Below are 27,167 nucleotides of genomic sequence, written 5' to 3'. Positions count from 1 at the left end.
CCAGCGTCATATACTGAACTTTAACCAATCTAAATCCTCCATAACACTTTCTTTGATTCGGGTGCCTGAGGCCGACTTTTGATGTCTTGCAGGATTAGCAGCGTCACCGTTCATTGGCGATAGGGACGAAGAACGCTTTATCTGTTGGTCGTGAGTCAGTACACCGCGTTGCTGCTGCATTGATACTGCGTAGCTATGTCTAGGCGAGACAGTAGCATTCACTGCCTGAAATGGCAACGCTGGAGAGACGGCAGTAGACACAAGCATGCTTTTATGCGAAGGGACAGCTGCCGGGGTATCGGGGGATTGAAATTGAGGCTGCGCTGGCTTTAGGCCATTGTGTCCATGATTTTGTTGCAGCTGCTGAGAAAGTAAGGAAGTATGTGATTTGGATTCCGTGCACATCGGATCTCTAGAAGACTGGTCAGAAAACAGATCCGGAGACGAGGGAGATTTACTGGTTTGATGCTGGGGAGAAACGCTGCCTGCAACATTAGAGACAGGTAACGTCTGCTGGGCCGATGAACTTAAAGTATTGGAGTTTTGGTTTTGTAATTGCTGCAAAGACTGAGCCATGAAGGATAAGGACTGCGATACTCCACGAGAGGAGTTCTTTCGAGGAATAGTGATGGTAGCAGACCCGCAGCCGGCTGATGTAGATAGCATACCGCTTGACTGTATAGGGGAAGTTGCCGATAATATTGCACCATTACTGCCCCTGGGGGAGTTCATGTACCGTGGCGATGAAGCAGTACTGTTCATGGTACTGTTATAAGTTTGGAGGTTAGATAGAGACATGGTGCTCGAGAGAGATTGGTGGGGTATCGTTGTATCCAATGAAGACGGTTTCGGCAGGATTGGGACAACCTGTCTGGATGATGACTTGCTCGAAGTAGAACTTGAAGCGCTTCCCTGTCGTGATTTTCGCGTGCCATTCTGAGAAGAGGAGGCCATCCGGCTGTTGTGCTTCATCAAATCGCTTGAATTCAGTCGGTATGTCTCGTTGACCGGGAAAAATGGCACTTCTTGGCTGCTCTTTCTATAATGTCTGCCGCCAGCGAAATCCATACCGGTATGGCCACTTTGAACATTACCAACCTTAGTAGGCGAGCCATACACCCTCCGTGAAGGATATTTCATTGCTTGCAGTTCATTGTGTGTCCGGCCATTTTCTAATCCTGCTCCATTAGAATAGTCTGTAGCGCCGCGTTGTAGGGATCCCGAGACTTTCCTCGGGATTACAGAATTTGCAGCTTTCTGTGCATCTTGTTCCGCCTTTCTGGCCCGCTTCTTTGTATTCCGTTTCTTGATCACATCACTCTTTAAGGATAGCGGTCGCATCGTTCCGTGCAATTTTTGAAAGAGCCCACATGCATTACATAAGGTATTGCCCTGCAAGTCTCGCCTCCAAAGTGGTGTCTTGAACGTCTTACAGTTGAAGCATTGCGTCTGCGGCTTTGTGCAGCCGTCAGCAGATGATGCATTATTCTGTGGGCCTTTACGGTAAGAGGAGAGAGATGATGAGGAAGGCTGTCTTGTAAGTTGGGTTTTCTTTATCGCGTTCGTAGTTGTGTGAGAAGAAAGGGGAATATGACCATCCTCTGCTATCGAATTGGTCTTCAAATGACCAGGAGGGCGTTTGGGAGCCGCCAGCGGCCGTGGTACTGCGTTCAAATCTCCAGGTCCTGAATCTTGAACCTGCAGATTGTCTTGCATTGTAGCCCTTCCATCCAAAATGCGCGCGCCGTTAGTGAATATAGCAGGGCTAAAGAATCCCATGTCATGCTCATAACCGGGGCGCAACGCCTGCCCAGACATGAATACGCCGTCCCAAGCTCTGTCGCCTTGGCCCACGCTAGCACTGCTGCGTCTCTGCATCGGGCGAGCGTCCGCCAAGAACGGCACACCATCTTGCACGTCGCTAGGGACCAGCTGTGAGCCAGGCATGCCAAGGGCCGCGTCCGAAGTGAACGAGTTCGGCTGCGATATTGTCGCGCCATCGCTCATGCCAGATTGCTCACTCGGCGTCATCATGAACTCGTCCACATTAAAGTGCCACAGCTGGTCAATCTCCCCATTCTGCAGGTTCAAGTAATTGTTTCTGCCGGCTGCCGGCAAAATGTCTATGGGCTGCGTCCCCTCGCCCCCGGCCACCGGCCCCAGCCCACCAAAACTGAACCCCATGTCGTTTTTCTCGTGGTAGGCGCTCCCCAGCCCACCCGCCGCTTCCTCTCCTGACTCACCTCCATTGGCCCACAGGCCAAACGGCGCATCACCCATATCCTCCGGCAGCATCTCCAGCATGCTATCAAACTGACCCACTTGCGGTACACCTCTTCCGACTTCGTCCCTGCAGAAGGTCCGTTCTCCGACCTTCTCATCGACCTGTTGGCCGTCACTATTGGCCTCGACCGTGTCTGCTTCCTTCATTGGTCTGCTAAGGACTGATTACCGGAGAACCAACGACAACTATCTCGGCACAAACAGTTACCTTCTTGACACAACTAGACTCCCGATACCGTTGCACTGTCCGCAATCGCCCTGTCATCTGCAGCATCCGTCTACTGTAGCGCAACTTGTGCTGTTAGTCAACCCCCAGCATAGATCTATATCATTTTACACGATTGGTTGTATTTTAGAAAAGTTCTAAAAACCGTTATCGTGATGGACGAACTGTACTGCCACGCTGCGGTTAGCCAGTATTTGCATTAAACACCAAGTCCCACAGTGTCCTCTAGAGCAATCACAGGTGCTTCCCCAGTGATATCTACTTGTCTTCTATACTAGAGAGCTAGAGTGGAATCCACAGGAGATTTAGGAAGCTTAAACAAAGGAAGATGTCTGAATTGAAAGTGGATACGGGTAGGCTTTCGCACATCGCCAACAGTGGGCCGATGTCGATTCTGGCATACTGCGCGTCGTCCATCCTGATGACGGTAACAAACAAGTGCGTGGTGGGGTCTGACAAGTTCAATATGCTGTTTGTGATGCTGTTTGCGCAGTCACTTGTGTGTGTTACCGCTTTGGTGCTGCTGAAGGCGTTGGGTTACGTGCAGTATCGGCCCCTGAACAAAGTGGACGTCAAGAACTGGCTGTTGATCTCGGTGTTGCTGGTGCTGATGACGTACACGTCATCACGGGCGCTGAAGTACCTGGCCGTGCCGATCTACACGATTTTTAAGAACTTGACGATCATCCTGATTGCCTACGGAGAGGTGCTTTTCTTCGGTGGGCGCGTGACGGCGATGGAGCTATCGTCGTTCTTGCTGATTGTGCTCTCCTCTGTGGTGGCCACTCTGGGTGACCAGCAGGCGCTGGCCAAGAAGCCGCTGGCTGCTGCTGTCGAGAGCATCTTGGGTTTGAACGTGGGCTATTTCTGGATGTTTACCAACTGCATATGCTCCGCGCTCTTCGTGCTGATCATGAGAAAGCGGATCGCTCTGACGAAGTTCAAGGATTTTGACACAATGTTTTACAACAACATCCTGTCGCTGCCACTTCTAATGCTGGCCTCCTTCATGTTCGAAGACTGGGGGGCTGCTAACATCGCACGGAACTTGACCAAGGACTACATTATCATCATGATTATTTCCGGTCTGGCGTCCGTTGGTATCTCATACTGCTCGGGCTGGTGTGTCAGAGTGACATCCTCTACTACTTACTCTATGGTTGGTGCCTTGAACAAGCTTCCGATAGCGTTGTCGGGTCTGCTCTTCTTTGATGCCCCCAAGAACTTTCTATCCATATTCTCCATCTTCTTAGGCTTCCTGTCTGGTATCGTTTATGCAGTTGCGAAGCAGAAGAAGCAGAGTCAGCCGGCGAATTGATGCCATATGTGTAGTCTCCACTTTTCCTTTAATCCAGCGTTGGTCTCGTTAGTTGCGCACAGGGCAGTCACTTACGATAGACCTCGCAACATTGTTAGAATAGATTTAGTTTATAAACCAGTAAGTCAACAGCGTTTCTTCCCATAATGTTGTGTGTGCTTTGCTCTACTTTGATTTATTTTATATATCACAGCGACAAAGATTAGTGCGACATCTTTCGAACTTTTGCTTATAACACACCATGAATGCAGAGCAAGGCGACTTTGTAGACGACTCGCAAGATGAGGATGATCAGATAATACCTGTTGGACTTTCAGAAAGCGATGCTAGTGAAGTCCATAACATGATCAACTCAGATCTTTCTGATGCCATCTCGTCCTTAGACGACGAACGCGATAGCGATTGGGAGAATGGGACCGGAGAAGAGTTTGAGAACTCAGTGGCCAATGATCCAATACTGAATAAGGTTATAAGTTCAAGAGTGCATGAATCTACGCCGGTTCCCCCTATTAATAGAGAAGTTGGGGCGAGGGAAGCGACGCTGGAGCAAATTCGAGCCTCACAGATGAGAGAGCAAATAGACAGAAGCCTTATCGATAATATAGAGAAGCTGGAACGGCTACAGAAACAGATCAATAGCTCCCCTGAAAAGCCATGGTTACGGTCTACGGATGTAGTCGAAGAACGTCGCCAGGCCATCTCTGCCAAGATAGTCAATCCAGTCCCGAAGCGCCTTCTTGAGTACCTCGCAAGGGATAGGGTAGGGTCAAACAAGGACTGGTACTTTTTAACCCATAATGCGATATATCAGGAACCTACCCTTACTGAACTTTTCCTCGGCAGCCGACCTTTGCTCTCAATTCGAGATTTGTACCTGCAATTTGGTGCTTCAGAGGATGCTCTTGACGCGGAGTTTAAGATTCTAGAATGCAATTCGTATGAACAACTGAATAACAGGGCACCACTTGAACTAATGTGCTATGAGATAGAGCGACACATTCCGTTTTCTGCCAATGACCAGCTTGAGCTTTCTTTACGCTATTTCATCCTTTTCATTCTTGATCGCAAGGTTTTCGATTGTGTCGAACTGGACACTGAATGGTGTGCTACGTTATGGGAAAAACACAAGGCTATTGATAGAATAGCCGTGTATCTTTCAGTTGTTCCTAAAGATTGTTATTTTCTGCACTATCGTGCGACACGCCTGCTGCCGCTCAAAGATGAGTTACTTTGCAAACTCTTTATAGGATCTCAGCCCCAAGAGGTGATAAAGCAGTTTGACACACTATTGGAAAATGATGACTGGTTTCAGATCCTCTACTTCATGCTACTAGTGAACGGGTTGCCGGATTACCCCCTAGGCGGAATTCGAATATGGCAATATTTCAAAGATCGCATATACGACATGAACATAGACAATGTTTCGTCAATTGAACTATCTTTATTGAAAAGTTATGTTAACATGTGTACGAGTTACAAATAGATATATAGAACCTATAGAAGATAAAAGAACTTACTCAAATGATCTAATAGGGACCGGGGCGCCACTATGCAAATAATTCGGGAAATGCCTCCGGTATATCGGTTATTTGTGAGATGATTTTGCAACCACGGGGCGAATTTCCAAGGTCCTCATCAACCTCCCGTTCGACCACATGAGCACAATTTAATATGCCTAACTCCAAACTTGTTCTGATGTTATTGCCGCTGTCGTCCACAAAGTACGCGTTGCTATAGGCCCCCAAACCGCTTTCACGGCGTGCTTTATCAAATGCTAGTGGGTCGGGTTTGCATATTAAGTCTTCCTTCGAGTAGTCGCAGTATGTGATACCGTCGAACAAGTCTGCGATGCCCAACAAGCGCACACAGCGAAGCCCGTGGTTCTTATACGCGTTAGTAAAGAGCCACAACTTGTCGACTTTCCCAGAAGTCCGAAGCCGCAGCAACATCTCCCGGAGTTCGGGATCGGGCTGCAATATATTCTGCAAGGGAAGCGCATCATCCACCATCCTGTTGTAGTCGAGGGCATCGATTTGGTGGTGCTTCACAAGGCCCCGAATGGCAAGACCATATTGCCGGTAATATGTGTGATTAAGCTCGCGCGCCTCATCATCCCCCAAACACAACTGATGCTTGAAATACTGTTGTATGGATACCTGCATTAAATCATGGATCTTGGTCGATCGCTTGTACAAACAGTTGTCGATATCGAAGAAGAACACCCGAAGCCGCATATCTGGCTCCGGAAACGTCTCAACGTCCACCGGAAAGTGCACCTTCGACCCGGGGTGTGTAAGAGACTCTAGGTGCTTGGTGTTTTCCAGTAACTGTTGGGCTACCTGTTCCTGGTACTGCTTCAGTTGCATTGCGTGGGTAACACCAAAAGTGGGCGCCATCTGTCCGTACTTGCGTCTATGCTAAGTTCTTCTGACGTCAATCAAAGTATCTTCTGACACAATTCGCGTTCTATACTTCGAAGACACCCGCAGTATATATATCTCGGCTGTGTGCTTCGCCATGTTTGTGTGCGTAAGGAGTCCGCCGCAAATTCTTACATACCAGCGCAGGTGACTGATCGTAGTCCCACGTGAGAGGTGAATCATTCTAGAAGCTGCAGCTTATCCTCTAATAAACTACGGTACCTATCCGTAGTATATGTTGCTACAATTTCATCAACCACGTCAGCTGTAGCGGGGGTATCCGCGGAGGGCGGATAGCCGTCCAGCTCCTTGCGCAGCAAAAGTCTCCAATTATCCCGAAGATTGTCCAAGACGGCTCCATCAGTCTCAAAGTTTTTGAGCTCTGTCAGCATTGCAATAGCGTTGTCAATGCATTCAGCGATTTCTACGCGGGCCGCTGTGGTCAGGCCCTTGTCATAGTAAACCAGGTCGAAGACAAAGCGCGCTGTATCTGTGTCCATTGCACTGCAGTCATAGGGAGAAAATGCCGGCTCGTCGGTGCGTGTGCAAGCAGCGCGACAGCGCGACAGCTCGGCGTCCAGGTCGCGACGTAGCTTCTGGCGAATACCGGCGACGAACTCCGGGCGCTTGATGAAGAGCTGGACCTGACGGGATTTGTCCGCAAGCACGTCGCGATGGTCTACAAGTAGGCAATCCAGTATAGCATTCAGCACTGCGGTGCCGAAGGCATGGTGCGGGAACGCTTCCAACAGTTCGTAAAGATCGATGTACAAATTTGTGCCCAAGGCGCGGGGCACACCTTCTACCAGAAAGGCCTCCAGCTTGCGGCAGCCGCGGCTCACGAGCGCAGTGCGCGCTTGTGTGCGGGCAGCCACTACGCGAAAGTGCTCCAGCAGCAGTTCTAGCGTAGCCGGTCCCGGACTACGCTCAAACGCTGATATACTTGCCGACCACTGGCCCAACTCCAATAGCTCCTCTGTGTTCTGCAAGCTTTCTTCGACGCCCCGAGGCCCACTGGAGAGGCGAAACCCGCGCGCAACATCTTCCTGCCACACTTCCTGCAGCTGCCCCAGCTTGTAATCAGGGTCATTGAAGCAGAGGTCCATGAACTTCCCATCCACTTCACGGCTGGCCTGGTAGAGCTCTGTAACCTGCCCACATACGTGCAGTATCTCGCCATAAGACGCCTGCAGTTGGTGATTGAGTTGCTCCCGGCTTCTCGCCAGCTGCTGCGAGAGCTGAAGCTTCGTGTCCCGCACTCCTGCAATCGAACATGTGGTGAAGAGCTCTTCAGTAGTGGCCGCCATTGCTGCACTACGCACTCGCGCCGGTGTTGTGCTGGTCCATACAGGTGGAGAAGCATAATAAGCACTTAACATTGTATCACGTGATAACCACGTGTGTTCATCACGCAAATTTTTCAGTGGCTTCCTTAAGCCCATGTTCTTGGTCGATGAGGTTATAAGTGCCACTTCTCCCAATTACGCTCGAGACTACTCCCGATTCTACCAATAGGCTCTACCTATATTGATCAGTCGTGAAAATGCCACCAGTTTCCACATCAAAGGCCAAAAGAGAAGCTAAAAAGGCTGAGAGAGATGCTAAGAGAGCAGCATCCGGTAAGCCTACTACCGCTCGTAGAACCAAGAAGAAGGATGGCGACGACGCTGACCTCGCAGCAGACGAGATTGCCAAGCTGAAGTTGCAGCAGGACAAAGACGGTATTTCCGATCGTGTCGTCACGGGTGTGCTTGACTCTTTGGAAACTTCTCGTGACGTGAAGATGTCGTCCGTGTCGCTGCTATTCCACGGTAAGGTTCTGATCCAGGACTCGCAGCTGGAGTTGAACTACGGGCGGCGCTACGGTCTGCTAGGTGAGAACGGCTGTGGTAAGTCGACTTTCCTAAAGGCCATTGCCTCCCGTGAGTACCCAATCCCAGAAAACATTGATGTGTACCTGCTGGACGAGCCCGCTGAGCCCAGTGAGTATTCTGCGCTAGAATATGTGGTCCGCGAGGCCCAAAATGAGTTGAAGAGACTGGAGGATCTTGTGGAGAAGATTCTGTTGGAGGACGGGCCAGAGTCTGAGCTCCTGGATCCTTTGTACGAGAAAATGGACTCTATGGATCCTTCTACATTCGAATCCCGTGCCGCTATCATCTTAATCGGTTTAGGTTTCAACGCGAAGACTATTAATAAGAAGACGAAGGACATGTCGGGTGGCTGGAAGATGCGTGTTGCATTGGCCAAGGCGCTGTTTGTGAAACCTACTCTTTTGTTGCTGGACGATCCTACCGCACATTTGGACTTGGAAGCATGTGTCTGGTTGGAAGAGTACTTAAAGCGGTTTGACCGTACGCTTGTTCTTGTCTCTCACTCTCAGGACTTTTTGAACGGTGTCTGTACCAACATGCTTGACATGAGGCTTCAGAAGCTAACTGCTTATGGTGGTAACTACGACTCTTACGTGAAAACCCGTTCAGAATTGGAGACGAACCAGATGAAGCAGTACCACAAGCAGCAGGAAGAAATTGCACACATTAAGAAATTCATTGCTTCTGCAGGTACCTACGCAAACTTGGTGAAGCAAGCAAAGTCGAGACAAAAGATCCTGGACAAGATGGAGGCTGATGGTTTGATCCAGGCTGTTGTTGCAGACAGGGTTTTCTCTTTCCGGTTCCCAGAAGTTGAAAGATTGCCTCCTCCAGTCCTGGCCTTCGATGAGATCTCTTTCTCCTATGATGGAAATCCAGAAAACAACTTGTATGAGAAATTGAACTTTGGTGTTGACATGGATTCCAGAACCGCTCTAGTCGGTCCAAATGGTGTTGGTAAGTCTACTTTGTTAAAGATCATGACCGGTGAGTTGACGCCACATGGAGGCCGTGTTTCTAGACACACCCACGTTAAGCTTGGTGTGTACTCTCAGCACTCGCAGGACCAGTTGGACTTGACTAAGTCCGCGCTAGAGTTTGTCCGTGACAAATATGCCCATATCTCAGAAGATTTCCAATTCTGGAGAGGTCAACTTGGTCGTTACGGTTTGACTGGTGAAGCACAAACTGCCCAGATGGCCACACTATCTGAGGGTCAGCGTTCCCGTGTTGTGTTCGCTCTGCTAGCATTGGAACAACCAAACGTTTTGCTTCTGGACGAACCTACTAACGGTCTTGATATCCCTACAATCGACTCTTTGGCCGATGCCATTGATGCCTTCAATGGTGGTGTTGTGGTGGTTTCGCACGACTTCAGACTCTTGGACAGAATTGCCAAGGATATCTATGTCGTCGAGAACAAGACTGCAACCAGATGGGATGGTAGCATCTTGGATTACAAGAATAAGTTGGCCAAGAACGTTGTTTTGTAAGATAGCCGGGGCCTCAATAGTGATAAAACTCTTCAACTACGTATAGCCAAAAAAATTCTATGTATTTTTAACCTTTAATCTATTACAGTGCACTGTACCGCGCTCATCGGAGTTAGCAAATGATAGTAGTCTAAGATATGGTATTGGTATTATACACATGTTATCGGAGAATACTAAATATCTAGAACAAAAAAAAAAAAAAAAAAAAAAAAAATAAAACAAAAAAAAACAAAAAAAAGGATATAGTTGGGTGAGACCATCAGCCAAAGTAGGAGAGCAAGCTTCACATCTCAACATCTATGAGCGAGAGTATCAAAACGCTTGCCACCGGCTAACTGATAACACTGATCGTAATTCATTTCATCGGCATGTCTCACATAATTGATAGTTCTAATTCGTATAATAGTTAACAAAAGGATTTGTAGATACTGGTGAAAGTAAACCGGACATTCACCAGCAATGCAGAAGTAAATTAACTCTGTGATAGGTGATGTACGGAATTGATGATCCTGAAAGAATAATAATTTGAACGCCATATTCCTATTCCCAACAATAATTCTAGAAATACAACTCGGGTAACCAACGGGAAAATAACTTGTAATCGGTAGCAGATCATAGGGATAACAAATGAAATGGTTTATATTCAAGGAACCAACTTTCATGTTCTAAACAAAGCTTGGTTTGGGTAGTGAAGAGAGCGCTGGCTGGTCGGTCGCAAAAGTGGCACCGGCATAACCTACATTCTGGCTGCTCTTCCAGTTTTGGGACCTCCTGCTGCCTCCCTCGCTGCCGGGCGATCCCTTAGAGCGCACACTGGCCTTGGCGGTGGAATTAGCACTGGAAACGCATGGCAGTGCGTTCCGTGTAATGCTCGGGATCAGAGGCGGTTGTGCGCGCAGAGGCATCTGGCACGCCGATTGCTGTTTTGGTGACTGATATTGAGCAGACATATACTGCGGGTACATGGGGGCAACTGGCAGTCCTACAAAGCTTTGTGGGTGCATTTGGAAACCTTGTGGAAGGTACGGAGATATCGGTTGTGACATTGGCTGCGACATTGGCTGCGACATTGGCTGTGACATTGGCTGCGACATTGGCTGCGACATTGGAACGTTATTTCTTGTTTGGAGAGGATACTGCACGCGAGTGTTATTTACGCAGGGCATATAGCCTGCAACGTGGCCCGGGAAGGGCACCGAAAGAACGGGACCGGTAGCAGCCGGCTCCGCCAGCATAGGGTGGTTCACCACCGGCGAAGAAAAAGGCACATGTGCGGACTGGAATCCCAGCCCCGGCATCCCATCCACAGCCGACGAGGCAGACGCCGGCTCCGAGCTGCTCTTCCCAGCAGGCCCGCCAGCCGGCACGCTGCGCTTCCGGTCCGCCACTGCCCCTGTAGCTGGCTGCCCCGCGCTCGTCTCTTTCTGTGCGCTCTCAGACCCAGCAGAGCCCGAGGGAATCGAAAGCAGCTGTTTCAAGTCTTCCGTCAGCCCCACGTTGGCAGAGTCTCCAGCCGCGCCGTCGCGGCCCTTCTGCCTGCCCGATCCCCGCTTCCTCGATTGTTTCTGCCCGTGTCCAAAATTAGGCTGCTCGCCGTTGGGCAACTGTTGTTTCTGTGCCGCGTAGCTTCCCCGCGTATGTTTCTTCCTGTCAGGCCTCTGCAACTGCTTGACTTTTCGGTTTTCAGTGGGAAGCAACCGCGCGCTATTGATAAACATTGTATCCGAGGACATCGCTTGGATATTCCTAGCAGTAGATGGTAAACGCTTTGGAAAAGGATAGCCCGTCTATGCGTCCTAGTTGAGTAGCTATTTGTTTTGTCTGCAGTTCACCAAGTGTTGTTTGTAGTTGGTCGACCAACTTTCCGTTACAAAAAGAAAGAACCCCCCTCCCTCCTTGTCACGTGAAATGTTTCTTGTCAATTACATAAGCTTTGGTCCCATATCGCCGAAAGCGGCATATTATCGCCGAGTACATTCCGCCTTGCAGCAAAGATCAGTGGCAGGAGTCCGCGAGACTGAAGTACCTAACGATAGTCCGCCGCTGCGCCGAGACGCAGCCAACGATACTCACTTATCGGAAACGAGCCCAGCTGCACCTATACTAGACCAGATAATCGCAGTAATCCCGAATTCTCCGTGAAAATGGTTGCAATCTTTCGCAGTGAGGATTGGCCAACTAACCAAGCTATTCTTTTATCTGGCACACCGAGCTCGAGATAACAATAGCACTTAGCAGCAGGCTGTATAGATGCAATTGGAGAAACTAACAGGACAGGTAGTGCTGATCACGCGTGTTTTGTTGTATTTAAGCTAAGTGGAGACGACTCGCCAGCAATGCTAGCGGGAGTGTCAGCGGGAGTGTCAGCGGACTGGAAAAAGAGACATGGCGAAACAGGCAGGAACGCCGGACGACGACGTCGAGGACATAGAGAAAAGCTTCTATGTAAGTGGAAAAGAGCAAGCGCGCGTGAGTACAGACTTGGCGGTGGATGAGCCAATTTCTGTACAGCCGGAGCCTCGGAAAGGGTGGAACGGTTTTGTCGACACGTTCAGGCGGGCAGAGATGCCCGTCATAGATCCCAACCTGTCTGAGGCTGAGAAGCTGGCCATCCGGACTGCGGCCGCGCCGCTGAGTAGGCGTCTGAAAAACCGGCACCTGCAGATGATTGCGATCGGGGGCGCAATCGGGGTGGGTCTGTTCGTCGGGTCAGGAAAGGCGCTCGCCACGGCGGGGCCGGCAGGGGTGCTGATCGGCTGGGGTCTAACGGCAACGATGATCTTGATCATGTGTCTGTCGTTGGGAGAGCTTGCGGTGACGTTTCCGGTGTCCGGGGGGTACATTACGTATGCAGCGCGGTTCATTGACGAGTCGTGGGGCTTTGCCAACAACTTCAACTACATGATGCAGGCTATGGTGGTTATGCCACTGGAGATTGTAGCTGCTTCAGTGACTGTGGGCTACTGGGATACAGATCCAAAGTACAAGTTGGCGTTTGTGGCCTTGTTTTGGGTGGTCATCGTCTCCATCAACCTTTTCGGTGTGAGGGGGTTTGGTGAGGCTGAAAGCATCTTTTCCCTAATTAAGGTAATCACGATCATCGGCTTCATAATAATGGGCGTTGTTCTTATATCAGGCGGTGGACCAGATCACGAGGTGATAGGTGGTAAGTACTGGAATGATCCTGGGCCCTTTGTCGGTAATGCGCCTAGTGATAAGTTCAAGGGCGTGTGCAGTGTGTTTGTCACAGCGGCATTCTCGTTCGCGGGATCAGAACTTATTGGTCTAGCTGCTGCAGAAACGCGGGAGCCCAGAAAATCAATTCCCAAGGCTGCAAAGCAGGTGTTCTGGAGGATCACATTATTCTACATTCTGAGTTTGCTGATTGTGGGCCTGTTAGTCCCATCCAACAACGAGCACCTACTAGCTCCTCAACAGATCGATGCTGCACATTCGCCATTCGTGATTGCGATGGACATGCATCGTATTCGCGTCCTGCCATCAATTATTAACGTCGTTATACTGACTGCCGTTATCTCTGTCGGTAACTCGTCCGTGTATAGCTCTTCCAGGACCATGTGTGCCCTGGCTGAACATGGATTCTTGCCAAAGATCTTTGGCTATATTGACAGGAAAGGCAGGCCCCTGTTTGCGATATGCTTTACTTCCCTTTTTGGTTTGCTCTGTTTCGTAGCGGGCGCGAAGGAGGAGGGTGAGATATTTGACTGGCTATTGGCGATATCCGGGTTGTCATCCTTCTTCACGTGGCTCACAATTAACCTGGCTCATATGCGGTTCCGGATGGCGTTAAAAGCCCAAGGAAGAACTACCAATGAACTCTCATTTACAAGTCCTACTGGATTTATTGGATCCTGTTATGCTGTCGGTCTGATTTGCGTTGTTTTGGTTGCTCAATTTTGGGTTGCACTCTACCCTCCATCTCCAGATGGAACCAGCGCAAAGCCTTCGCCCATCTTGTTCTTTAAGCAATATCTTTCGTTCGCTGTCGCAATAGTTATGTACCTTGCACACAAGATATGGTCAAGGAATTGGAAGTTTTTTATTAAAGCCAAGGAGATGGACATCGATACCGGTCGGAGAGAGCTCGATTTGGAGCTTTTCAAAGAGGAGCTTGCTCAAGAAAGGGCACTTCTTGCTCAGAAGCCCTTTATTATTAGAGTGTTTAACTTCTGGTGTTAGTTTAGTCACTTTATCTCGCTGTAAACTTCGATTTTGATTATTACGATGGGAGCTAATTTTGGTTTGATATGCTGACTGCATGCACGCCGCTTTTTCTGAATGCCTTTGTTCACCGTCGAATATCTTGAGGCGGCAGACTTAGTGACAGCAGATGACCGCTATTAGTCTAGATATCACTGATAAGAAAAACGGTACATTTCAGCTTGTAAATCTATCTGCGGCTGGCAGTTGGGCGCAAGCTCCAGACGTTCGCGCAAGGCGCCGGTTCACCAATCCATTTATGGATTGGGATCAACTGTGGCGATGGGCCGGACTTCAATGACTCCAGTTTGTCTAGAGCCCCGAGCTGCTTAGGCAATAATGATTGTCGCGATTAAATAATCATAGCTTAGACGACATTCGAAGACAAAGCTCTGCAACGCCAGCAGCTCTGTGATGTACTTTATAACCGTTGTTTGGCGCCTCAATTGGCTAGCCTTGAAGACTTACTGACTTCATGTGTCTTTTTCATAAGTGAACGGAGTGCCCGTGTGGTGAGCCACGGTGACTTTATATTTCGATTAGCCAGCCCACTATAGTCAATACGGCAATTGCCGCTATAACCGGCACAAGTTAGAAATCTTGAATGTGGAAGCAAATGGAACTTCGGAACTCTACGGGAATATTTTAATGCAATTCTGCTTCAAGGTGTGTACTTGACTATAAAAATACATAAAAAGCATTGTTATGGATAACTAGAGTTCGCCGTTGCCGCTAAATCAAACAAGAGAGCTAGGGCTTTTGTGAACTCGTGGTTTAAAGGGCATAATGGAGAGCACCCGTGGACTTAATAAAGATAATTTTGATGTTTGGAGCGAGGTAAGTTCTCGGGAAGCAACGAAACTGAACCCTTTTGATGATCCATTTGTTGCGGATTATTACAGGAAAGTTTACGAAGACGCAAAATACGAATGCAGAAAGGCATTTGATCCTCAGCTCACTTGGACTCATGAGGAAGAACGAAAATTAGTACGAAAGTTGGATCTACGCGTGGCATTGACTTCGTGCGTCCTATTCGCCGCGTTACAAATAGATCGCGGAAACCTTGGGCAAGCAGTTGCAGATAATATGCTGGATGATATCAAAATGAACACCAATGACTATAATCTAGGCAATCAACTCTTTTATGTCTTTTTTCTTTTAGCTGAAGTCCCATCACAGTTGATATCTAAGAAACTGGGGCCAGACATTTTTATTCCTATTCAGATGGTAGCATGGAGCGTTGTTGCGATGTCACAAGCAGCTCTAAGTAATAAAACCGGCTATTTGATCACACGCAGTGTTATAGGTTTATTAGAGGGAGGATTTATTGCAGACCTCGTCTTGTGGTTATCTTACTTCTATACAGCTACAGAACTCCCCATCCGGCTCTCGTTTTTTTGGACTACGATGTCTCTAGTTGAAGTTTGCACTTCTTTACTAGCATTCTTGCTTTTCCGTCTAAGAGGTATAGCTGGTCTGACTGGTTGGCAATGGCTTTTTCTCTTAGAAGGATTACTTACTTTAATCATCGGACTCAGTGGCTTTTACCTGATGGTACCATCTGCAGTACAGACAAAAAACATGTTACACCCACAGGGCTGGTTCACGGAAAGAGAAGAATTAATTGTTGTTAATAGGGTTTTGCGTGATGATCCAAGCAAAGGAGATATGCACAATCGGCAAGCATTGACTCCAAAGTTGATATGGCAAGCATTAACTGACTATGATTTATGGCCGATTTACGTAATCGGACTGGTACACTACCTTCCTGATGGAACTGTTTCACCTTATTTGACTTTAACACTCAAATCAGTCGGTTTTTCAAAATTCACCGTTCAGCTACTAGCTATTCCTCGCAGTATCATTTTCATAATATTTCTTCTGGGTATTACGCGATTTTCTGAAAAGATTTCACAGCGTGCTTTACTTGGTTTAATACCATCTGTATGGAATACAACTTTACTCGGATTATTAAGGTGGTGGTCCGGCTCATTGGTAAAAGCATGGCCAACATATACAATACTGACCCTTTTACTTGGTGCGCCATATATCCACGCAATATGTGTATCTTGGGCCTCACGAAATTCTAATTCCATCAAAACGAGAGCAATCTCTGCTGCTGTTTACAACATGTTTGTTCAAATGGGAAGCATAATATCTAATCAATTGTACAGGGAAGATGATGCACCTCTTTATCACAGGGGTAACGAGATATTGTTTTGGATAATGGCTACCAATATACCATTATTCATTCTGGTAAAATTATACTACATGCATCGTAACAAATCGCGGGATAAAAAATGGAATAGCATGACTGAATGTCAGCAACGAGCTTATATAGTAAACACAACCGATAAGGGAAATAAAAGGTTAGACTTCAGATTCGCGCATTGATCTAGACTTGATCTCACCTTGATATTGAGCGGTAAATAATAATGGCTCAAGCTCATCAAGATCTACCGAGCCTTTGAAATTTATTTCATAGTAATATTTTTCTTCCGTTAAAAGAGTGAGCTCGACAGTACTCCGCAGAGTTGTCACAGCTACGAGAACAAACGACATGTTTGATTAGATAATCACTGATTGCGACATCTCCAATGAGCCTTACCAGGTAACAGATATATAATACATAATGTTTAGCAACACTAATCCTGGGATCTAGTGAAGAAATTCAATACAAATAAATATCACTTAAATGAGTATCTGTATAATACCTATCCTATTAGTTGGATGGCTGTTAGTTGACTACAAGCCGCTGCTCAATAAGGCTAGGAGCTATTTTCAGGTGATGAAAGCTCTCTCTCCAGTTTCATCTGCTTGTCTAAGTCCCAGTATCTCCATAAAAAGATGATTGCTGTGAGTGCCCCGACACCTGCGCAGACAGCAAACGGTTGTATGAGATATGGGTCTTTGAAAAATGGAGTTATGGGTAAAATAATGGCAGATGAGATAGCAACGGTAAACATGAACAAAGCCAAAACGAATCCCTTCATTTTTTTTGGAGATCTTTCAAAAGCAATCTCATACCCGGTAGTCATAGCCAAACACTCTGAGGTTCCGCCTAAGGCATATTCTATTGCCACTAGCCAGCGAGATAAGGGAGATTTCTTATGATGTAACTCGGGACATGTTGTTGCTCCCATATAACCGCAAGGCGAAGTATTATACACTCTCCATTGAATTATTGCACCAACCGTAGATCCGAGGCATCCTATCATGAACCCGCAGAAAATGCGGTAGACAGGTTTGAAGTTGATACGATAGCGTCTTAGTAGCGGATACAAAACATAATCTAGTATGGGCATCACTACTATGATTGATATCGGATTGAAGTTTGAAAAAAGATCATTCGGAACCCCTTCACCCTCCATTGAGCCAGCCTGGCTTCTCATAGGCTCGTCTAGGTTGCTGTGCATTTGATAAATGACATAGTAGAGAAAAATAGTACAAGCAGATATTGTTAGTTTGGTATCGTACACATATTTCTCGTCATAGAAGCCCGCTTTTTTCTTGCGCCATCCAATCCGACCTTGTTGTATTAAATTTGTGGGTTTCGCGTAATCCCAGAACTGGCCACTCCAGTATCGCTTGATCCATCCCCATTCATAGCATACCTTTAACACTTTTAAACTTTCTGCAAGAACTGATTCCCTCGAAGGCTCATTTGTTTTGATATCTTCCTGTAGCTTCCATAAGACTATTGGCATCAACAAATAAATTATTAAAGGTACAGTAAATGCTAGCCAGTAGCCTACCCTTTGTGCAGAATACGCTGTCGCCAATGACAAAAATGCCCCAACATTTATGGCCCAATAGAACACCATTGTCATCCTCTGTAACGATGCATCACGATCAACAATCACCCGCTCCCCAGATAGGAGGGTCTTCACAATATTCGTCTTATAAGGGTACTGTTGTAATAAGAGAGGTAGTAGTACAGGTTTAACAAAGGAGGTGCATAGTGACAACGAAAGCAAAGCAACCACTGATAGTGCATATGCTACATTGGTATGTGCTAAGACGGATGGCAGAGCTGCTATGATGAACAAAATATGTGACCCTACCCCTAGCCACACTCCAATCCACAGCATCTTTATTTGGCCAATATACACATCGCTGATATAGCCCGTGATTATAGAGAACGTATAAGAGGTAAATTTTAGAAGTAGCCCCATCGCTGTAGCTACTGCTAGGCCCTTTCCAAGTGCGCCAGGGTCCTGTTCGCCCGGTCCCGGCGCTCCCGCGCCGTTTCCACCAATTGGCAATGGATACTGGTAAAAGTTGCCCATCCTATTCCCTGTTCCATAGAAGGAGCCACGTTCTGCAAACTCAATCAGGCATATAAAATAGAGGTGAATCTTGGGACTGGTGACTATACGGCGTAGCGTCAATTCTTCATGTTCGGTTGGAATTTGTAATGTTTCAGTTTCTGTGATATACTTCTCTTTCTCCAAGTCTTGAACAAAGTTCACTTTTGCAGTTTCCTTTTCCTCGTTCATCCTATGGGCATCTAGTGTGTTTGCACTCGTACATTAAAGGCTGCTCTTACCAATATTAGCTCTTCTTATAATGCATATTATTTGGGCGACTGCAAGCTATGTGAGAGTACAGTCTACGACACAACATAACTTTGAGCGATCACTGAACGAAATATGTAGCAGCCAGCACTACCGACTTTGTTCCATTGTCTGTAGAAAGTTAGCGCTAGATAACGAAATTATCGTAACGTCTCAAATGCGGCCCCAGCCGTTACGGATAAGATAGTTGGAGTTAGCGAGTCATTTGGGGTGGTACTTGAAGAGACATAATGTCTAACTTGAGAACACTGCTACCCCAACAGTACGGAAGGTAATAGTTTGTGCGGGAAGATATTCCGTTAAACTAAACCATGCCTGTGAATGGTCTGTGCCTCATGCTGAAGAGGCGATCTCCCCTCCAGAGCAGTCTGCAATCCGGGAATTCAGCATCGATGCAGCAAGCCAAAATTCGACTAGATTGGACACACAAATCAATTGTTACGCGCCACACTAACATGCTTACCCTTGCCAGCGTACAAAAGTGCCCCTCACTACCAAGGTGGTTCGAATAAGCAAAGCACTTAACATCTCAGGCACGCGAATCTGTGACAAGCCGAGGCACTGAGTCGCTATTGCCGAGTCTAGACCTTTCAATCGCCGCTCGGTCTCCGCACAATTCGCAGCCACCTAAGGTTCACGCTCGATCGGCTAGTCAGCGATGCTACAGCTTAACTAAGCTCCAGTGTCCGAGGGCAGCCATATTCAATATGACTTATGACAACATGCAGCAAAAACCCGTACGACAAGCGTCCTGCTGCACTCCGCAGTGTTCAACTAAGGAATACTCCGCCAGGGTGCCGTTCCATCAGATGATGCATTACGATAGCTGCAATATCTGCTAGGGACAGTTCCAAAGCCTATCCAGTCACGTGAATTAGCTGTAGAACCTCTCAATGGTGCAGCCTTCGACCTCCGCTCTCGACACAAAAGCTGACAGCAACATAATCCCAAAGCTCCAGCGCTAGGACATGATGGTCTTTTATGCGGTTTGTTTTATACGCGGGCATATGGCGCAGTTGGTAGCGCGCATCCCTTGCAAGGATGAGGTCATCGGTTCGACTCCGGTTATGTCCATTATTTTTTGCAAATCATTTATTGTTGATGCTATCTATATGTTGTATGCTAGGCCAAAGAGCTTTCCCACTGTATAGAAGTCGGGAACGACGAACTGATTCAGGCCCAGTGCAACGGCACTCCCCTGCCCGAGTTGGCCGTAAATATCCTGGCGATCTACTAGAATGCCGTTCCATCCGGCCCCGGTGGCGCCGCACAGGTCGGCCGACTTTTCGTCACCCACGTGCCAGCAGGCGGCGCGGAGTTCCTCCGCGCCTAGGTCCCCCAGCAGCTGAGGATTGCGCTCCAGTATCCGCTCCAGTGCCGCATCGAAGGCGCGGCGCTCTGGCTTCTTCGCCCCCAGATCGTAAGACAGGTAGATCGCGTCCGTGAAGTAGCTCCCAAGACCCAGGTTCAGAAGCACCTGTCGCATCGTTGGGTCCGAGTTGCTGAGCACCCCCACCACCACCTCTGGCCGGCGCACACGCAGCTCCTCCAGCAGCCACAGCGCGTCCGGGAAAACCTTGTATGCCCCATGCCCCTGGAAGCGCTGCAAGATCTCCGCCACCATCTTCTCGCCCACTTCCGCCGGCTTAAACAACCTCTGGATCACCAGCGTCCACCACCCCTGGACCGACAGTCCCGTGTATTTTCCGTAGTCCGGGTGCCGCGCGCTAGTCTCCCGGAACACTGATCACCACCGTTAGTCTCCATAGCCCTTCACATTATACCGCCACACATACCTGCCGGAAACCTAGCTGCCAGCACACTTGGTGCAACATCAACCCCATGTCTGCGGCCCACAGCGCTATACTGCTCTGCCACCGGAAGGCGCGTGCTGAACAGGCAATTGTACGCGTCAAATGTAATCACCTTGGGCTGTCTGTTGCGGGCCAGCGCCTCTAACAGAACTCCACGCGACATCGCCAGTCCTCTGAAGTAGTCTATAAGCCTTTGGTCTCGTCCTAACCGTTTTACCTGTTGGCGCTGTGACGAAGCTGGCTCGAAAACGCGTTATTCGCGTCATTAAATTATTACAACTTGCGACGCGACTTAGGGCCAAACACAACAAGGGCTTTGATATGGGCATCCATAGGATTGAGGATGAGTCCAAGTGGAAGGTTGTATCTGCGTCATTCATTTATAGTCCCACAACAGCGGTTAAAGAGCTACTAGATAACGCGATCGATGCTGGCGCTTCCAACGTCCACATCGAAGTAGACTCCAAGACGGGGGGCTGCGACTATATCTCGGTGCGGGACGACGGGAACGGGGTGGGAGTAGTTGATAGGCATATGATGTGCCTGAATCACACGACGTCGAAGCTGCGAAAGTACGAGGACGTGAGCACGTGCGGGACTCTGGGGTTCAGGGGAGAGGCGCTGTTCATGCTTGCGACGCTGAGCAACCATTGCGGGACGATGGAGGTGAGCACGCGGTGCAAGAGCGAGCGCATGGGGACGCGATGGCAAGTGGACGGGTCGGGTGAGGTGAAGGAAGGGAGCACGAGCAGCGTGCCGATGCCCGTGGGCACGACGGTAACGATCCGGAAGCTGCTGCATGGGCTGCGGGCGCGGCACGTCACGATCTCCTCGCGGCCGCGTAAGTCGCTGGACGATATAAGCCAATTGGTGCTGCAGTACACGCTGGTTTTCAGGCGCATTCGGTTCCACTTTTACCTGGTTTCTCTCGACCGCGCGGATTTTGTATGTCAGCGCAAACTGCAGCTGAATGTTGACCCGAAGCTATCGCTGCTGCGTGTGCTCGGTTTGCAGGCAAGAATCCGGAAGCTCTCCGGCAACCTGCATGAATTCGGGCCAGTCCCTGTCACAGATACCTTGTCGGCGCGTGGTGTCTTGCCCTCGATGACACGGGGCGCAGAGGTGACGCAGACGAAGAAGACGATCAAAGCCGTTGCCCTTAACCGGAGGCCGATGTCACTGTCCCTCTCGCTGGGCAGTGCAGTGAACAAGATGTTGAATAAGACATACCGGTCTTACAGTCTCCCTGATCCGACAATATGGATGGTTGAGTTGGAGTGCGATCCGCACCTAGTTGACGTGAATATTGAGCCTACGAAGGATGATGCTGCCATTAGTAGCCTTGCAACTTTAATACAATGCCTACAAGATGCTTTGGAACCGATTATAATACGGCTTCATCGTATCGACCGCGATGGTGAATCGGTCAGTCGGACGGACGATCCCCAGTCTACTTTATTGGATGATGATGATAATGACGACATTTTCGAAATATTAGCCACTTCCGAGAGGCGGCGGAAGCTTCCAAGCTCTTGCTTTATGAAGCAGGAACCAGGATCGGATAAGACACATGAACTTCATTTGAATATTACAGAATCTCAACAGGGGACCCTGCAAGCCAGCACCGAAGCAGAGTTAATCGACCGAAATCAGCAGAAGCCAGTGGAGGAATGGGGCCCAACTGATTTCGAGGACAGTCTTAATTCTGATATACAGTCAACAAGCAATCCCATCTCTGTTCTAGCGTATCGATACGATGAAACTTCCCATGATGATAGCGTTGCATTCCCCAGAAATATCAGCCTCTCCAATCCCTTCCATATGTCAAAGTTAAAGAGCGGCTGGAACACTTCATTAGATTCATCGACTGATGGGAGTATCTTGGATTCCGCAGCAAGCCAGACTTCCAGGTCTGACCTGCACTCTTCTTATGGAAACAGCTCCACAACAAACCCAACTTCAGACGCGCAGAGTCCACAAATCACCTATAACGCTGGTACCAAGCGTAAAGCCAGCGGCTCTGAGTCGAAAAGAAATGCACGCCCAACGAAGATGAAAACCACTAATAGAAGACCAACACAAAGAGAGGAAAGGGAGCTTCTCAAGCTACAATATTCTAGTACCGGGCCATCTGAAGAAAATGTACCCATACAAAAGGATAAGATAAAGCCTACTAAGGACAGGAGGCGAAACCTGAATATGTTCTCAGAATATACAAATAATTTTATTAGCAGAGTGCACTACGATCGTAACAATATAGTTTTGCAAAAACACTCAAAGCTAACTTACAAAAAGGAACTGACATGGATATTTAGAAAGGGAGACCCGGCTCTGTCCTTGATAGACTTTGTGCAGCAGAAGGCGGAGGAAATAGACAATAATGTTGACCTAAAACTTGAACAAACATCAAAAGGTTGGTATGTAGTTGGTATATAGGTTGTATTCGATAACAAATATAAAGGATATGAAATTGATATCAACTACATTCTAGATGCAGAGGAGCTATTATACAAGTGCTTGATTTCTTTTTAGAAATTGCATGCGGGACCAAATGGGTAGATACAGCAATAAATGGGCAGATACAGCAATAAATGAATGATTTCAATAATTGTTGAAAAATGCATCATTCTTCGCTGAGCAGAAGGCGTCAGCTACCTCAATGGCCTCATATGTACCCTGTAGACTGGTACTAACACGGTACTCATATGAGTAAATGTCAGTAACCTTATGGGTTTCTACAATTTGAGGTCTCCTCCCCTTTCTGCCATCTACCTCTTCTGTCCGCACATAGGTCAAAGAAAATGGTGGCGTACCTTCAAAAGTAAAAATCACTTCTGCTTGATCACCTTCGTGTATGTCTTCAATAACATTATCACCCTGCGAGACAGTAACAGACGGAATTGGATGTACTAGTAGAGAAAGTCTTTCAAACTCAGCTTTCAGAGCAGGGTTTGAGAAGTCTATGACACAGTGAGACGATGAATCTTGAATGGAATTGATAGAAATCATACCTGGTTCACTGGCAAATCTGACAAATTGTGAGGTTTGTTCCTTGGATCTTAGTTGTACGCCATTGAACTCATACTTAATTAGGAATGGTGCAACACCATTTAGTTGGTATGAAACATAGTCACCAACACAATACTCCATGGTTGGATCCATTAGCACAATCTTTGGGACGTCCGTTATAGATATTAGTACGTGATTATTCTCCATGATGGCATCGTTAATGCAACCATTTTTGTCTACAACCTTTTCAATGCTGACGATGTGATTCCCAAGCTTCAATCCATGGTATAATTGTGTGTAGTCAAATGAATCTAGCGTCACGTTGTCAAGTGTCAAAAAGTCGGTTTTCGAAGTGCTTTCGTGGTAGATACTGAAAGAAATAGAGTATGGGCCCTTGCCGCCACTAATATGCAGTGGTATAGCGTCCAACAAATAAGGCTGGTCAACATTGGCTGAACATGTTCTATAAGTCTTACCTCTATCAGCGAATCTCACGGTTGGTAGTGGATTAACAGTCTGCCTTATAGTTACTTCGGCTGATCTCAACGGCTTTCCTTGCAAGTCATGCTGTGTGTAGTAGGAATCATAAACGGCCTTAACAGTTAGAATATATTCACCTTGATGGTCATTTGGTAACTTCAGGGATGCATACTTCGTCGCCACTTGAATGGATTTGGAAGTAATCTGGCCATTTGGCGAGGTTAATTCGTACATAACCGTGAAAGGCGCGGAGCCAACCAACGATAGATCAACAGTTTCCTCAAAGCCCTGACAGACAGGCTCTTTAGCAAAATTAAAACTGTTCAGTTTGGCAATTTTATTATGTTCCACAACGGAGAACGTTGGCTTCTCGAAGAAAGATACCTTCGGCATAAGTTCTGACTCAACGTTACCATCGCAGCTATGGTCTTTCATAGACAGCAATCTATAAGACCCTTCTTGATTGACTTTCAGCACAGGTCTGTAATTGGATTGGAATTTAGATTCATATGTCCCTGATGCGGTACCATCCTTGCTTATATGTTGATACCTGACTGTAAATGGTTGTTCACCAGAGAGTCTCAAAGGCAAAAAAGCAGTAGAACCTTCCTTAATCTTCAACTCATTTGTAGTTGAGTTTGCAAGGCTGAAGGCAGCGGTAGGAATGTCTCTTCTGACATTTATCCGAGCATCGTTACCGCTTAATGGTACCAAACATCCTGATGAATCTTTGACGGAAATTAACGATAAGATATAATCACCGCCTACATTAAATGGCGGTGTTTGTATATCATAGTGGTAGGATGTTACCTTCTCGAGATGATAAGATATCCTTTTGTTCGAAGATGTTTCCACGATATCATAGTCCAAGTTAAACGGAGGTTCGCCGGTGAACTTCACGGGTATCTTGCTCCGGTCCCCCAGGCACAACGTGGAATCATATTTCGTATTGATAACAGCGTTAGCCTTTACTCGCATGGAAGTGTTAAAGGTGTAATCAGAAGCTGGTAGCAATGGAATAGGATCTTTGAATAGTGTATTAGATATGGCATCAAATACAATTTCATAGTGACCTTCAGTAGTTGGGTTATAACTATATTGATTTCTGGTACCCTGCGACTTGAAATCCTTCTTTTCATGCAATCTAAGTTGGCCATTTTCCTGCTTGTATATCTTGGCGGTGTAATAAAATGGTGGTACACCGGTAAAGGTGAGATCGAAGTTTAAACCGACCTGACCAATACATTGATCAAGAATAGGGGTTGACTTGACGCTCAATTGAGGAGGGATAGGTTTTGTGACTACTATCGTGGATTTGCCAAGAATAGCACCAGAGCAGTATTTAGAGCGGATGGAGGTCAACGTATAAGCACCGGGGTTTTCAATAAATATTTCGGCGTTCTGGTCAGTAAACTCATACTCTAATGTAGACCTTTCGTTGTTGTGTTCGTAGTTGATTGCGGCAAGGTACGGAACATCCTGTTGAGCCGAACTGGATTCAACATGTAATAACAACGACCTCTTGGTACCTGAATTAGGGTTGATTTTTTCATCAAGAGATGCACGTGGAAGGTCGTGAGCGTGGAACGTGTGCTCTAGTTCATACTTTTCCAGCACCTCTGGAGACAAAGCTTTAAAATCCATCACATTTCCAAGACCGTCAACCACCTCGTCAATCGCATAGCTATATACACCATCGCTGTTGATAAACGACTCCAGTGTGATATCGACGGGGTAAGTCCTGGCCCACTTTAAATCTGCAATATCTGCTCTCGAAAAAGTCTTCTTATTTGATAACAAAGGTGATTCAAAATATTCAGGTTGCAGCGATGAGTCAACAAAATTAAAGTCTTCATTATTGATAGTTTTAGTGTATTTTAACTTCATGGGTGGAACCCCTGTCACCTGGATTGTTACCGTATCTTGGTCACCAATGCATTTATCCTTGGAGCCAATTCCCCCAACAGTAGCCATCGGACAATGACTTACAATAACCTGCGGCTTATAAATTCTCAAGCCAAAGTTGTTTGTATCCACAATCTTCTTTAACTGGTAAAAACCGACCCTTTCTAGAGGAACCTGTAGGTACAGAATTTGAGGATCTGGTTCGCTCTTAACATTCATCTTTGAGAGTTCCTTTCTGGTGAAGTTTAGCAGCTGTATCTCGTTCGTGTAGATATCGTGATGCTCAAGCTGCAAAAAGCTAATTTCGGAAGTGGAGTTTATACGAATTGGTACTTTCAAGTCTGTGATCGCCATTTCCATTGGCAGGCAGAATGACTCGTGGAAAGGATTAAACATGACCGTGTTCTCAGGTAGAATCTTGATCGTGTGCGCGCCCTTAAAGTGTGACGACGTGTCCATGATCTTCCTGTGATTGACAGAAGCGCCCGTTAAGCTCAGCTCCTTCGTGTTATATCGCCCCCACGCGGAGACCAAGAGTGAAATGAGAGGAATGTTGGTGTCGTTTGAAAGTAGAATAGTAAGTGCCACAGCTAGCAGAATTTGTAGAAAAGTCACTATCGGCCGAAACCTCAGCTTTGGAATCTTGAAGCTCGGTAAAAAGTACAGGAACAGAGAGTCCACAATCGCGTATTTCGAAATGAAGTTGAACTTCGAGTTCGTCAACAGCACGCCTGAAACAGGCAACCCCGACTTCAGCAGGACAAGATCGTACAGTTTGTACGTCTGGATGATCAGGAACAGCGAAAACGCGAGTGCACGCTGGCTCGGCACGTCTAACACCTCAGTGCTTATGAGCGGCCGCTCGCGCACAGCCCCCATCTGCTCCGTAACCTTTTCCGAGGCAATCACAGTCTTTACATCAACCTCAGTACGTTCCACTGTTTCCTCTTTCTCCGTCACCTCTTCCTGTGAAGTCGCCTGTGATCTTAGCAGCGAATCGGCATCGAAAGATGACGACTTTCGGTACAGCTTCTCATTATGCTGCATCGTATCCCGCCAAGACCGTTTCTCAGCCGGGACATCATATCGATACTTCATGCCCATCATATCGCACAGTCTAAGCCGCCCGGAACTGCAGCTGATACCTGTCCCTTCTTCTTGCTAGTGTAGGTAGATGCCGTACTGATGAGATCTTTATCCCGTTGTTGACAGTTTCAATTTTTGTTATGTTACCCGGTCTGTATCACGTGATATTTGCTTACGGGTTCGGATGCCTCTGACATTTAGCGTTTATTGCCAATACCATACCTACAAAATAGCGTTCGCTTCACTACTCGAAACTGGCGTGATAGTCAGCTTGGAGATATTCGGAGGTTCCGAAGACGTATGAGTGAAAGAAAGGATCGGATAAGGTTTGCAGGTGCTTGAAAATTCATTGGAAAATATATATATAAACGCAAGTCGAATTATAGATTACGCAACATCCCAGACACAGTTAAAGACAATCAGCATATAAAAGAGTGATTGCAGGCAGAAGAAGCAAGTTT

The 27,167-nt window shown here is 47.3% G+C and overlaps 13 protein-coding genes and 1 non-coding gene across 14 annotated transcripts; 7 read left to right on the top strand and 7 right to left on the bottom strand.

Moving 5' to 3' along the window:
• Positions 1 to 6: 6 nt before the first annotated feature.
• GLN3 (nitrogen-responsive transcriptional regulator GLN3) lies at positions 7 to 2,430 on the bottom strand (the record flags this gene model as incomplete). The annotated part of the gene is made up of 1 exon (NM_211139.2): positions 7 to 2,430. The coding sequence occupies one exon, from the start codon at positions 2,428 to 2,430 to the stop codon at positions 7 to 9; it is 2,424 nt and encodes an 807-aa protein (NP_985784.2).
• Positions 2,431 to 2,837: 407 nt separating this feature from the next.
• On the top strand, positions 2,838 to 3,827 carry VRG4 (GDP-mannose transporter; the record flags this gene model as incomplete). The annotated part of the gene is made up of 1 exon (NM_211137.2): positions 2,838 to 3,827. The coding sequence occupies one exon, from the start codon at positions 2,838 to 2,840 to the stop codon at positions 3,825 to 3,827; it is 990 nt and encodes a 329-aa protein (NP_985783.2).
• Positions 3,828 to 4,068: 241 nt separating this feature from the next.
• Positions 4,069 to 5,310, top strand: KRE29 (Smc5-Smc6 complex subunit KRE29; the record flags this gene model as incomplete). Its single annotated transcript, NM_211136.1, has 1 exon — positions 4,069 to 5,310. One exon carries the CDS (start codon positions 4,069 to 4,071, stop codon positions 5,308 to 5,310), a length of 1,242 nt encoding a protein of 413 aa, NP_985782.1.
• A 64-nt stretch (positions 5,311 to 5,374) lies between these two features.
• Positions 5,375 to 6,223, bottom strand: AGOS_AFR234W (AFR234Wp; the record flags this gene model as incomplete). The annotated part of the gene is made up of 1 exon (NM_211135.2): positions 5,375 to 6,223. One exon carries the CDS (start codon positions 6,221 to 6,223, stop codon positions 5,375 to 5,377), a length of 849 nt encoding a protein of 282 aa, NP_985781.2.
• A 203-nt stretch (positions 6,224 to 6,426) lies between these two features.
• Positions 6,427 to 7,554, bottom strand: COG1 (Golgi transport complex subunit COG1; the record flags this gene model as incomplete). The annotated part of the gene is made up of 1 exon (NM_211134.3): positions 6,427 to 7,554. One exon carries the CDS (start codon positions 7,552 to 7,554, stop codon positions 6,427 to 6,429), a length of 1,128 nt encoding a protein of 375 aa, NP_985780.3.
• Positions 7,555 to 7,790: 236 nt separating this feature from the next.
• ARB1 (ATP-binding cassette family ATPase ARB1) lies at positions 7,791 to 9,614 on the top strand (the record flags this gene model as incomplete). The annotated part of the gene is made up of 1 exon (NM_211133.2): positions 7,791 to 9,614. The coding sequence occupies one exon, from the start codon at positions 7,791 to 7,793 to the stop codon at positions 9,612 to 9,614; it is 1,824 nt and encodes a 607-aa protein (NP_985779.2).
• Positions 9,615 to 10,279: 665 nt separating this feature from the next.
• EDC1 (Edc1p) lies at positions 10,280 to 11,347 on the bottom strand (the record flags this gene model as incomplete). Its single annotated transcript, NM_211132.1, has 1 exon — positions 10,280 to 11,347. The coding sequence occupies one exon, from the start codon at positions 11,345 to 11,347 to the stop codon at positions 10,280 to 10,282; it is 1,068 nt and encodes a 355-aa protein (NP_985778.1).
• A 652-nt stretch (positions 11,348 to 11,999) lies between these two features.
• On the top strand, positions 12,000 to 13,814 carry GAP1 (amino acid permease GAP1; the record flags this gene model as incomplete). The annotated part of the gene is made up of 1 exon (NM_211131.1): positions 12,000 to 13,814. One exon carries the CDS (start codon positions 12,000 to 12,002, stop codon positions 13,812 to 13,814), a length of 1,815 nt encoding a protein of 604 aa, NP_985777.1.
• Positions 13,815 to 14,621: 807 nt separating this feature from the next.
• On the top strand, positions 14,622 to 16,229 carry AGOS_AFR229C (AFR229Cp; the record flags this gene model as incomplete). Its single annotated transcript, NM_211130.1, has 1 exon — positions 14,622 to 16,229. One exon carries the CDS (start codon positions 14,622 to 14,624, stop codon positions 16,227 to 16,229), a length of 1,608 nt encoding a protein of 535 aa, NP_985776.1.
• Positions 16,230 to 16,603: 374 nt separating this feature from the next.
• On the bottom strand, positions 16,604 to 18,334 carry AGOS_AFR228W (AFR228Wp; the record flags this gene model as incomplete). The annotated part of the gene is made up of 1 exon (NM_211129.1): positions 16,604 to 18,334. One exon carries the CDS (start codon positions 18,332 to 18,334, stop codon positions 16,604 to 16,606), a length of 1,731 nt encoding a protein of 576 aa, NP_985775.1.
• Positions 18,335 to 19,413: 1,079 nt separating this feature from the next.
• AGOS_t0153 lies at positions 19,414 to 19,486 on the top strand. The gene has a single exon. It is a non-coding gene; the product is annotated as a tRNA-Ala (tRNA).
• A 34-nt stretch (positions 19,487 to 19,520) lies between these two features.
• Positions 19,521 to 20,389, bottom strand: DPI35 (Dpi35p; the record flags this gene model as incomplete). Its single annotated transcript, NM_211128.2, has 2 exons — positions 19,521 to 20,155; positions 20,209 to 20,389. The coding sequence occupies 2 exons, from the start codon at positions 20,387 to 20,389 to the stop codon at positions 19,521 to 19,523; spliced, it is 816 nt and encodes a 271-aa protein (NP_985774.2).
• Positions 20,390 to 20,547: 158 nt separating this feature from the next.
• MLH2 (mismatch repair protein MLH2) lies at positions 20,548 to 22,662 on the top strand (the record flags this gene model as incomplete). The annotated part of the gene is made up of 1 exon (NM_211127.1): positions 20,548 to 22,662. The coding sequence occupies one exon, from the start codon at positions 20,548 to 20,550 to the stop codon at positions 22,660 to 22,662; it is 2,115 nt and encodes a 704-aa protein (NP_985773.1).
• A 165-nt stretch (positions 22,663 to 22,827) lies between these two features.
• On the bottom strand, positions 22,828 to 26,727 carry POM152 (Pom152p; the record flags this gene model as incomplete). Its single annotated transcript, NM_211126.1, has 1 exon — positions 22,828 to 26,727. One exon carries the CDS (start codon positions 26,725 to 26,727, stop codon positions 22,828 to 22,830), a length of 3,900 nt encoding a protein of 1,299 aa, NP_985772.1.
• Positions 26,728 to 27,167: the final 440 nt, after the last annotated feature.

Source organism: Eremothecium gossypii, chromosome VI, assembly GCF_000091025.4.
Source record: "Eremothecium gossypii ATCC 10895 chromosome VI, complete sequence".
Classification (NCBI taxonomy): Eukaryota; Fungi; Ascomycota; class Saccharomycetes; order Saccharomycetales; family Saccharomycetaceae; genus Eremothecium; species Eremothecium gossypii.
The sequence above is the reverse complement of the archived record's forward strand: the minus strand, read 5'-3'. Positions and strand labels throughout refer to the sequence as shown.